This window comes from Polyergus mexicanus, unplaced genomic scaffold, assembly GCF_030449975.1.
Source record: "Polyergus mexicanus isolate NDT 795.1 unplaced genomic scaffold, iyPolMexi1.0 SCAF_23, whole genome shotgun sequence".
Taxonomy (NCBI): domain Eukaryota; kingdom Metazoa; phylum Arthropoda; class Insecta; order Hymenoptera; family Formicidae; genus Polyergus; species Polyergus mexicanus.
In genome coordinates this window covers 2151575-2163753 of record NW_027223343.1, presented here as the reverse complement: position 1 = coordinate 2163753, position 12179 = coordinate 2151575, and the positions used below count along the sequence as shown (strand labels likewise).

General features: G+C 43.8%; 1 protein-coding gene across 1 annotated transcript; it reads right to left on the bottom strand.

The window, feature by feature from the left end:
• Positions 1-11078: 11078 nt before the first annotated feature.
• LOC138942759 (uncharacterized) lies at positions 11079-11915 on the bottom strand. Its single transcript, XM_070313227.1, has one exon. It carries the CDS (start codon positions 11913-11915, stop codon positions 11079-11081), a length of 837 nt encoding a protein of 278 aa, XP_070169328.1.
• Between the last annotated feature and the right edge of the window lie 264 nt (positions 11916-12179).

Below are 12179 nucleotides of genomic sequence, written 5' to 3'. Positions count from 1 at the left end.
TCCTATATATATTACATTAATATATGTTATTAATATTATATATTTCTATGTCATTAATACAAACGTCAGCAAATGACGTCCCATGAATGTGACATAGTAGTATATCTAGGAGAGTCCTAACTCAGGTCCTCTGAGGAAGGGTGAGGGGCAAGGGGAAACCGGCACGGGGGGTATGACGTCACGCGGGGGGAGGGGGACCGCGGCGAAACGGCAGGCGCAGTGGCCGCGGAGAGGGGGTGGGGGACCGGGGCGGAACGGTTGGTGCGGGGGCTGCGGAGAGGGGGAGGGGGACCGCGGCGGAACAGTAGGCGCGGGGGCCGCGGAGAGGGGGAGAGGGACCGCGGCGGAACGGATGGCGTGGGGGCCGTAGAGAGAGGGAGGGGGACCGCGGCGGAACGGTAGGCGCGGGGGCCGCGGGAAAGAGGGAACACGAAGGTACGATGCCGCGAGTTGGTATGACAGAGATAGCGCGAGGCGTCCGCAATGTGTAAGAGAGGGATAGCGCGAGGCGGTGCGAGAGAGAAAGAGCATACGCGAGGCGGTGCGAGAAGGATAGCGCGAGGCGATCACAGGCACGAGGGAGAAGGATAGCGCGATAAAGAGAGAGATAGCGCGAGGCATGCATGCATGCGTAGGAAAAGGAAAGAAGGAAGCACATAAATAAATAACACTTTAATTATAATAATAATAATATTTATTCAATAATTGTGTGTACATATAAATGTACGTGTGTGTGTTAAAATAATAATAATAATAATAAAAATAAAAATAAAAATAATAATAATAATAATAAAAATAAAAATAATAATAATAATAATAAAAATATGAAATATTTGCTGCAGGCTCCTTCTGAAACAGAAAAACATTATTAATATAAATTTAATATTTTTTTAAATAGATACAATTAATTCTTTGAGTATTTCAATGTTGTTCTCACCCATAACAAGACGTCAGATATGTTTTATATATCAAAATCCCAATCCTTGGACGTCACTATATAATGATCTCGCAGACAATGATCCGAATCTATTGTACGAGATTTCTTCAAGCCGATTGCTTGACCTTGCACCATTTGTACAATTGAAGTAACAGGAGTGTTTGTCGATAGCGCCGGGACACGGACATCTAAGCGTTTGTATTTTTTGCGTAACGAATGTCTTAAACTTTCAAGTCGCGCGATTCGGCTAGCCAGCGATTGAATTCCATGCCCCTGTTGTAACATCTCGAGTCGGTACTGTTCTTTCAACCACTCGAGACAGTTAAGGCATGTTCTTTCCCATAACTCGCATGCACACACCGAGTTCACCTGTATGAAATCCTCCCATAGAAATTGTTCTAATTGCGCAAAATGTTCGGAGTCCCCCATATTTCCTATTTAAGTCTTTTCACAACACAAGTTTCGTCCAGCTTATACAGTGCAAATTGGGCACATATTGCAGGGCATTATCTGGTACCGCGGTTTTCCACATTCTCCAAAACGATCCCAGGATTAGTTCATAAATTGCACTTTCATGCTGTCGCACAACACGAATATTCGAAAATAAGTCTGAAATACGCATAAAACAGCATGTGCAAATTTTTTTGTTGTCTTCACTTTTATAATAAAATTATATACAGCATATTTTTACCGCACCTAAACTATTTATTTCAACTCAGTTTAAAGTATGTTGATTTATGTCCGTAATAACACTAATGCAATCACTATTGTAATCGGAATCCTCTGAAAGTATGCGGTCTTCGTCTGATGAATCGTCCGACAAATTCTCAATTTCCATCAAGTTGTCATCTTCGAGAATGACATCTTCATCTTCAATAACAATAACTTCTTGATCAGCCATAACACATATTGTTAAGATTGTCGTAAGGATGAAGACGGTTGCGTATTATAATGTTACACACTCCTCTCGATTATATATATTTTAGTTTCATATCTTTTGTCTCCTTCTAACTGGAGTATCACGTCTCATCTACCTCATCATTTTTCTACATCTTTAGCAGAGTGTGTCGAGAGAAAGATTTAAGTTTTGCAGAATGTGCATATCTATTACATCATTTTATTCATACATAAAGAATAGGATAAATAATTAAGTTCACAGATAATTAGTAAAATAACTTATTTATTACAAGCCTCGTGAAGAATATCATCTACAGCACATGTCAATAACTCGCAATCTATGAGAGATTCGCTGTTAAACATATCACTTTCATGTATAGTTTTTGCAGCGTCGTATACATTAGCGATATTATTCTGTTGTAAAACAGTTACAAATTGTTCGAATTTTTTATTTACAATATGCGTATTTTCGCATAAATACATATGATCTATACATTTTTCAAAATCGGATAAATAGAATAGAGTTGGCAGTTTCATATATAAAGAATTATTAGATAATCCTATTTTTATAATAATCGAATCAGATATTTTAACCACTTCAAATGTTAAATCTCGAATCCGCAATGGGATTTCAGTCGATTGTAGAAGCCGTTCAATGTCCGCACGTTTCTGCATTAGCGATTTCCACGTTTCAAAAGGCAATATTATTTGATTGTCCCGATTATCGCCGAGAACCAATTCCACGCAAGATACAGCTCCAACGTTTATTCCAATGTCCAAATATTTGTACGATGTCGGGGTTAAGGCGTATCGTCTTCCGAGTATACGAACCGCATGACGAAGCTCAGATGAAATGCTGAGGAGTAAAAAAAATATTATTTATATAAATATTTAAAAAATATAAAAATATTTAAAAAGTATAAAAATATTTAGAAAGTATAAAAATTCTTTAAGTTAATTAAAACTTACTTGTTACATTTCTTCTTCTTACACGGTAAAGTTTCACCAGCATCATGAAACGGAACGTAATAATTTATGCGGCTTCCTTCAGTGGGATACATTTTTATATGAACCTTTCACACAAGCGGTCGATGCAATACCGAACGTATTGAACATATTTAAAATATGTATTAGCGTTTCAAAATTGCAATATAGTGAGGATTATTGATGACGCAATATTTTTTCAATTTTTCTATTCAAGCGCCGATATACGACTGCTTCGCGATGACATCATCACCAGGTGTGAGATTTAGCCGAATGCACAAAAATGCAACAATAATATAAAATTTTCAAGCGCCGATGTGCGACTGCTTCGCGATGACATCACCCATAGATACCAGATTTCAAACGCGCGTGTCAAAACACGACAAAAATCCTAAAATATAAGGATAATCCTCATGATTAAATTGCACTAACATTGGACAGCTGCATGTAATTTGAAACTTTTGCGATGCACCTGGGATTTGACATCATCTCTAGACGACAAAAATGCAATAATCGACATTAGTCAAAATGTACATGACAAACCGCGAAATAAAGATTTAGATAGATACACATGATGGAAAGAGACATCGAGATAGAATATAAAATCGAGGTAAAGAGGCACACTCTGTCAGTATTTTCGCCAAGAGTTCCGAGACAAGAGCTATTAATAAGCGCATCTTGTTAGCAAAATTTTTGGCATAAATTTGGAAATATGTCGGAAAACAGTGCCGAACGAAATCTGCATGAGCAATCTGCATGGGTAAATTTGATAGAGGAGTACGTTGCGTGGGAGCAACGATGCGACGAATATATCGAATCATTGGAAGAGCAAAGTCGAATCAAACGTCCACGATTATCGATTGGGATTCGACAATCGCTAATTGCTCGAATTGCACGACTCGAAGGATTGAAGCACTCGTTACGCACGCGTTTTGTACACGCGGGTGCAGAATGCAGCACGCGGCAACACGGATTGATCTTGCGAAAGATCGATACGGCGTTCGAGAGCCGCATATTGAGTGGTGCGGTTATAAATCATAATCACATCGAGCCTCGCCAATTTTTCGAGGATGCTAAAGACATTGTGCTCGAACACGTGCAAACCGTGCTGACAGCACGACAGTGCTGAATCTCCAGGACATTGAGTTTCCAGTGATTGTGAACCAAATTAAAAAATTCGAACTTGCCAAGGATATCTCAATCAATGTATATAATATCGAGGAAAAGAACATTGTCCCGATACGTCTGAGTGAGCTAAAAAGAGACAAACACGTCAACTTGCTGTACGTGGAAGACAACAACGTTGGACATTTCGCGTGGATCAAGAATCTATCCAGGCTCGTGAGCTCGCAATTGAGCAAACACAATGGTCAAAAATATATCTGCGATCGGTACGTATATATTTAATAAATCACATTGTAGAAATAATGCAACAAAAAATAAAAAGTATTTCTTTTTACAGATGTTTGCACTACTTTGACTCGAACGACAAGTTACAGTCACATACGATGGACTGTCGAGAAATGGACGAGTGCGCTATCCGATTACCGAGCGATAATGATAAGTGGCTTGCGTTCAACAATTATAATCGGAAGTAGCGGCTTCCTTTCGTCGTATACGCCGATCTGGAATGCGTTTTAGAGAAGACGGAGGAAGAGAGAAACTACCAACATCAAAAAGTATTTAGCATAGCATATTATGTACATTGTTCGTACGATAATTCGTTGAGTGGCCTTCACTTGGACACAGTACAATTGGACACGGTGCAAATGGACACGTTACAAATGGACACGAGATTGTGCACACGGTTCAATTGGACACAGTGCATTTGGACACAGTAATTTTGGATACAGTAGCTTCTGGACACGTAAGAAAATACGCATCGTTTACTTGGACACCGCTCACTTGGACACTGTTCATTTGGACACCGTTCGTTTAGACACAGAAAGACGCGCACCGTTCATTTGGACATCGTTATTTGCCCACCGTTCGTTTGGACACCGTTCATTTGCTCACCGTTCGTTTGGACACCGTTCATTTGCCCACTGTTCGTTTGGACACCGTTCATTTGCCCACCGTTTGTTTGGACACCGTTCATTTGCCCACCGTTCGTTTGGACACCGTCCATTTGTACACAGAAACATGCGCACTGTTTGTTTGATATGTAACAGATGGAGAGAAATAAAAATCATTTTGGGAAAATATAATCAGTATTTTTATAACACTTTATACTGGTAAATCTATGTAAAATATGAAATCGTGAAAAGGAGATACATTTGAAGGTTATAATATCTGTCAAAATAAAATATATTCATACTTATATATCTCTGATACTGATGTCATTAATTTTACATTGCTTTTAGCACTTTGTTTAGCCTTTCGCATATTTGGATGTCATGCATGGATACAGTGGGTTCCGCCCCCCCTGCGGGGGGGCTCCACTTCCGGAAGATATAACCTAACCCAAACCTATTTCTTATTTCAAACAAAAATTTGGTGTGGATTACGTCGTATAACTTAAATCAAATTTTGGTGTCCAAACGAACGGTGTCCAAACGAACGGTGAGCAAATGAACGGTGTCCAAACGAACGGTGGGCAAATGAACGGTGTCCAAACGAACAGTGGGCAAATGAACGGTATCCAAACGAACGATGGGCAAATGAACGGTGTCCAAACGAACGGTGAGCAAATAACGGTGTCCAAACGAACGGTGTCCAAATGAACGGTGCGCATCTTTCTGTGTCCAAACGAACGGTGTCCAAATGAACAGTGTCCAAGTGAGCGGTGTCCAAGTAAACGATGCGTATTTTCTTATGTGTCCAAAAGCTACTGTATCCAAAATTACTGTGTCCAATTGAACTGTGTGCAAAATCTCGTGTCCATTTGTAACGTGTCCATTTGCACCGTGTCCAATTATACTGTGTCCAAGTGCACCACTCCCTAATTCGTTATCCGCGTATCATTCTCGTCGCAGTACCGATTGCATGTCATGGTTCATCGAAGAACTTAAAAATTTAGCACTGCGTGTAAAAAGTATTTTATCAGCTAATGTCCCCATGGTAAATTTAACATATGATGAATATGAAAAATTTCACAACGCGACACAATGCCACATTTGCGAGAAAGCATTCGTACAAGACGATACACGCGTACGCGATCATTGCCATCTGACCGGGCAGTACAGGGGTCCCGCGCATTTAAATTGCAATTTAAATTATAAAGATTCTTTTTGCATTCCAATAGTTTTTCATAATTTATCCGGTTACGATGCACATTTTATTATCAAGGAAATAGCTATAGCGTTCGAAGGGGAAATTGAAATACTTCCGATAACAAAAGAAAAATATATATCATTTACGAAAAATATTAAATGTTAAGGGGATCCAACAGTGACGAGCAAACTCCGACGGGTTAGCGCCCTCATCTAAGCGTAACTAAAATTATCGATAATACCGACCGAAATTATCGATAATACCGACCGAAATTATCGATAATATCAATAATTTTAGTTCCGCTGTTACCGATAATATTTCTGCATGTTTTATGCATATTTGAAAGAGAATTGTGTTCAATATGATGAAATCGGACAACATCGTGTATTTCTACTGCTCTATTGCCTCGCACGCATATCTAAGCGTATCTAAGCGTATAAATAACAGTATAACATAGACACGTGTCTGCCTTTATTGCACATTTGAACACAATTTCACACATTACTTATATGGACTTATATATATATATGCATGTGTGTGTGTGCCTTTCCATATATCTTTCCAAGAGGAATAATATTTCGCCATGTGTGTATGTGTGTGCATGTATTGTTATATATATATATGTGTGCCTTTTATGTGTATATATATATATATATATATATATATATATATATACATACATACATACATACTGTGGAGGTCGCGTGGATGTGTTCGAAGATAGGATGTCGATTGAAAGGTAGAATGCGTGGTCTATGTATCGACAATAAATATATTCTCCTGATTATATATGTACAAGTGTTAAATTTTGTGTGGCCCTGAAAAGGGCCGATTGCGTCGCGTTTAGCGACTCCTACGCGTGGCGAGGTTTTCTCGCCACGAGATGTGTGGTGTGGTTCGAGTCCACTTCAAGGGTCCTTGCCCGGACGTGCCCCTGGGCTTCGCCGGTGTGGAAACCGCTCGCCGGATACTTGTGGAGGCCCTGTGATATGCTGCCTCTGTTTGCGTGGCCGTCGTCCTGGTGGTGGCCTCCCAGTCGGAGTCGGAGGACTGCGTGGCCCGCTCCTGTTTCTGCGGTTGTCGGTGTTGCGTACCGCGATGTACCAGGCTGCGACGATCCGTCTGGGTGGCCCGCTCCTGCTTGTCGCCTCTTTTTGCGTCGCTCCTGGGAGGTGTCAGCGGCGGTGGTGTCAGGAGTGCTGGCACCGTTGCTGGATAGGAGGGTGATGTATACCTCCTCAGTCGGATGTCCCAGGTAGCGAGCAGGCTTCTTGGAGGACGTGTGAAGTTGACGGCCGGTGTCTCCAGCGGCTCCAGCTTCCAGGGCAGTAATGACCACTGTACCCGCTTGGCTGGTGGTTCGCTAGTTCGCTGTGTGCCCTCCTGGTCCGCTCTCTGCCGTAGGTCGGCCCCTGGTGAACGGGGCGGCAGCGGTCGTGAAGGCGAACCTGTTAGGGCGCTGTTTAACAGCTTTTTGACGCTCTAAGCGTATATCAAAAGAGTCGTGCTCACGTATCTGTTGCTTGCGCTCTCGAAAGCGTGAGCAGACTGTTCTGCCTTGTCGCTTCGCTACCTTATATACTGTTGTTGATGGTATTCTGATAGCGAGATTTTGGTTTGCCCAATTCGCCGCCTCGCGGTTAGGTATTTGACTACCTGATCTGTTATGCACGTGCTTATCCCGTGCTCTTCGTCCTGTGCGCGGCACGTGCTCAGCGCGTGGTCTTCGTCCTGCGCGCGGCACGTGCTTAGCGCGCGGTTCTTGTTGTGCGCGTGGCACGTGATTAGCGCGTGGACCTTTATTTCCCGCGAGTATTTTGCGCGCCTTATATGGCATGCGTTTCTACTTGGTGGTGGATTATCCGCCACAGGACCCCCTTGGTTGTGGTGAAGTCCCTTTACTGGTCAATGTTGAATCTGACCGGTGGTCGTATTGGTCTTCCGGATCGGGTGTATCCCTTTTTTATTGGCTGTTTCTGTTCTTGCGTTGTTGGCGTTGCTGGCGATGTTGGCGTTGTTGGCGATGTTAGCGTTGTTGGCGATGTTAGCGTTGTTGGCGATGTTAGCGTTGTTGGCGTTGGTTCTTCTTCTAGGACGTATGCTGGTTTCAGTCTGTCTATTGATATGTTGACTGGTTTTCCGTTGACCTTGATCTTGTATGTCTTCTCATTTCTTTGCAGTACTTCGTATGGTCCGTCGTATGGTTGTTGTAGCGCTCCGGTTGGGGCGTCATGGCGTACGAAGACTTGTGGTGTCGTTGCCATGTCCTTGAATATGAATACTGCTTTCTGTCCGTGCCTTTTTATTACGGGTCTTAACTGTTGCATAGTTTTGCGTAGTTTCTCAACTACTGTGTCTGATTGTTGCTCTCTCTCCTGTCCCTGTTGTTCCCATAGGAATTGTCCAGGGAGCCGGATTGTTTCTCCGTAAACCATTTCGGCGGGGGTTGCCTGCAGGTCTTCCTTCCATGCGGCTCTAATGCCTAGTAGTATTGTTGGTAGTACCTCCGTCCATGAGGTGGTTTGATAGCATTTGATTGCGCCCTTCAATTGTCTGTGTAAGCGCTCGACCATTCCGTTGGCTGCCGGGTGGTATGCTGTTGTCCTTATGTGCGTCGTACCGGTTAGCTGTGTTAGTTGTTTGAATAAATCTGCTTCAAATTGTCGGCCCTGATCCGTTGTAATTTTTGCTGGTGTGCCGTAGCGTGTGATCCATTCTGTGTATAAGTGTTGTGCAACTGTTTCTGCGGTTATGTCTCGTATTGGGATGGCTTCTGGCCATCTCGAAAATCGGTCTATGATGGTTAGGCAATATCGGTATCCCTTCGAAATTGGTAGAGGTCCTACAATGTCCATGTGTATATGTTGGAATCTCTGTGTGGGATTTAGGAAGTTTCCCAACGGTGTTTGATTATGCCTTGAGATTTTTGCTTTTTGGCATGGTATGCATGCTTGTGCCCATCTTGTGCAGTCTTTTTGTGCTTGTGGCCATACGTATCGTTGTGTGATGAGTTTTACTGTTGCCTTTCTTCCTGGGTGTGCCAGGTTATGTAGTGACAGGAAGATTTGTCGCCGTAGTGCTTCTGGTACGTATGGTCGTGTGATTGGCGTTTCCGTGTCACAATACAATCCGGTTATTGTTCCGGGAAGAGGTATCTTTGTTAGTTTTAATCCTTTCTTTGCTTTCAGGATCTTTTGTAACTCTGGGTCTTCCTCTTGTGCTCGAGCGAGTGCTTCGTAGTTTACTGCCTTTTCTACAGCTTCTACGCGAGAAAGAGAATCTGCCACGACGTTTTCTTTTCCGGAGACGTGTCGAATGTCGGTTGTAAATTGTCCGATCAATTCGAGGTGTCTGGCTTGTCGTGGTGAGCTGCGCAGTGGATCTTGTCTGAAGGCGAACGTAATCGGTTTATGGTCCGTGTATACTGTGAATGTTCGTCCTTCCAGCAAGTGTCTATAATGTTTTACAGCAACGTAGATCGCTAGTAGCTCTCGATCATACGGGCTATACTGTTTTTGTGCGTTGTTAAGTTTTTTACTTAGAAACGCGAGTGGCTGCCATTGTCCGTCTACTCGTTGTTGGACTACAGCTCCGATTGCGGTGTCTGAGGCGTCTGTTGTTACCGCTAATTCTGCTGCTGGATCTGGATGTGCTAGTAGTGTTGCTCGAGCTAAGCTGTTTTTACAGCTGGTGAATGCTTCTTCTAGTTCTGTCGTCCATGTGATAGGTGTTTTTCCTTTCTTCTTTGGACCTTTCAGCACGTCGTTGAGGGTTGCCTGTTCTTTAGCAGCCCCGGGGATAAAACGTCTATAAAAGTTTATTATCCCCAAGAACTGGCGCATTTGTTTAATGCTGCTAGGTTTTGGAAAGTTTCTTATGGCTTCGACTTTTTCAGGAAGTGGCCTAGTACCTTCTTGTGACACGAGGTATCCGAGAAACTTTACTTGTTTTGCCTCGAAAACACATTTGGCTGGATTTATTTTGATCCCGTATGTATCTAATCTGGTAAAAACTTCTCTCAAATGTTTACTGTGTTCCTCTTTTGTTTTTGAGGCTATCAGTATGTCGTCTATGTAGGCATAACAGTAATCCAGTCCGTGCAGGATTTCGTTTATAAAACGTTGGAATGTTTGTGCAGCGTTTCTCAATCCGAATGGCATGTATAGAAATTCGTAGAGTCCGAATGGTGTTGCTATTGCCGTTTTTACGATATCGGCGGGGTGTACCGGGATCTGGTTGTATGCCCGTACTAGATCGATTGTTGTGAAGATCTGTTTCTGATGCAGCGTTTGCGCGAAGTCCTCTATGTGCGGAATTGGGTAGCTGTCTGGAATCGTTCTCGCGTTTAGTTTGCGGTAGTCTCCGCATGGTCTCCAGTTATTCTCTTTCTTTGGCACCATGTGTAGCGGTGATGCCCAAGGACTTTTTGATGGTCTTATAATTCCCTCTTGTAGCAAGAGGTCGAACTCCGCTTTTGCTGCTTGTAATTTATCGGGTGCCAATCTGCGTGGTCGGCTTGCTTCCGGCTGTCCTGGTGTTGTCGCTATATGGTGCTCTGTATTATGTTTTGCTATCTTCTGCGCTCCTGCGGGCTGTGTGATTCCCGGAAACTCTGCTATTATACGGTGGTAGAGTGTTTCCTCTTTCACAACTTTTATCGAGGTGACTTCGCTGTATTTTGCCGTTCCTGGCGTGGCCAGTCCGGTCTTCCCGTCTATTAATTTTCGGTTCTTGACGTCTGGTAATAGGTGATATTGAGCCAGAAAGTCTGAGCCGATGATTGGTTGTGCTACGTCTGCTACCGTGAAGCGCCATGGAAATGCTCGTCTCAATCCCAGGTTTGGTTGCAGGGTTATCATGCCGTACGTTACGATCCTCGTGCCGTTTGCTGCGAATAGATCGAATGGCTGTCTCTGCTGATTTCCCTGCCTAAACCTGCGTGGATAGACGCTTATGTCGGAGCCTGTATCTATCAGAAATGTTATTTTTGATTTCTGGTCTTTTATGTACAGGCGGCGAGGTTCTGTGTCGCCGTCATTGGCCGCCCTCAATGACTGCTTTCCTCGTTTTTTGGCTTCTTGTACGTGCATGGTTGAGTGCATTTGCGTGCCTCTGCTCCAAAGCGTTTGTGATAATAGCATATGCCCTCTTGTTTAGATGTTCTTTGATAATTTCGGCTCCTGCTTCTTGAGCGTTCTCTCGTGCTGCCTCGGGTGTTCCTTTGCTTCATGAACCTTGTCATCTGTGTCGTGAGTGCTGCGACCTGCTTTGTCAGCATTTCTATCTGTGCTGTCCATGGGTTGGCTGCTTGTGTTGCTGCTGTTTGCTGCCCGATTGCCGCCACGAGTGTCCGGTTGCTGACCTCGTGTATTCGGTCTGCTTGCTCTGCTACGCTGCTCAGTTCGTCCTCCGTTCGTGTAGCTAGTATTGCTTGCATTTGTGGAGGCAATCGCCCTAGCCACAAGGTCCTTAGCAGCTCGTCTGATACCGTCGTTCCGGCCAAGGTAGTCAGATGTCGTAGAAACTGCGACGGTTTCCTGTCGCCTAGTTCTTCGTGCTCAAGGAGTTGCTTTATCTTTTGCGCCTGTGAATCTGTTAGGCGCTGTATGAGGGCCTTCTTGATGGCCTCGTATCTGCGAGTTGCTGGTGGCTGCGTGATGACGTCTTTGACTTCTCTTGCTTGCTTAGGTTCTATCCGTGAGAGAACGTAAGCGTACTTCGTGTTGTCATCTGTGATGCTGCTCAACGCGAACTGTCCTTCTAGCTGCGCGAACCACAGCTCCGGGTCTTCCGGCCAGAAGGGTGGGATGCGTAGTCCCATCCTGCTTGTTGGCTGGTCTTCGTCGTCGACGAGTATCGTGCTATCCTTCGGGTTTCTCGGCATCCTTCCTCGTCGGGGTCACCAATGTGGAGGTCGCGTGGATGTGTTCGAAGATAGGATGTCGATTGAAAGGTAGAATGCGTGGTCTATGTATCGACAATAAATATATTCTCCTGATTATATATGTACAAGTGTTAAATTTTGTGTGGCCCTGAAAAGGGCCGATTGCGTCGCGTTTAGCGACTCCTACGCGTGGCGAGGTTTTCTCGCCACGAGATGTGTGGTGTGGTTCGAGTCCACTTCAAGGGTCCTTGCCCGGACGTGCCC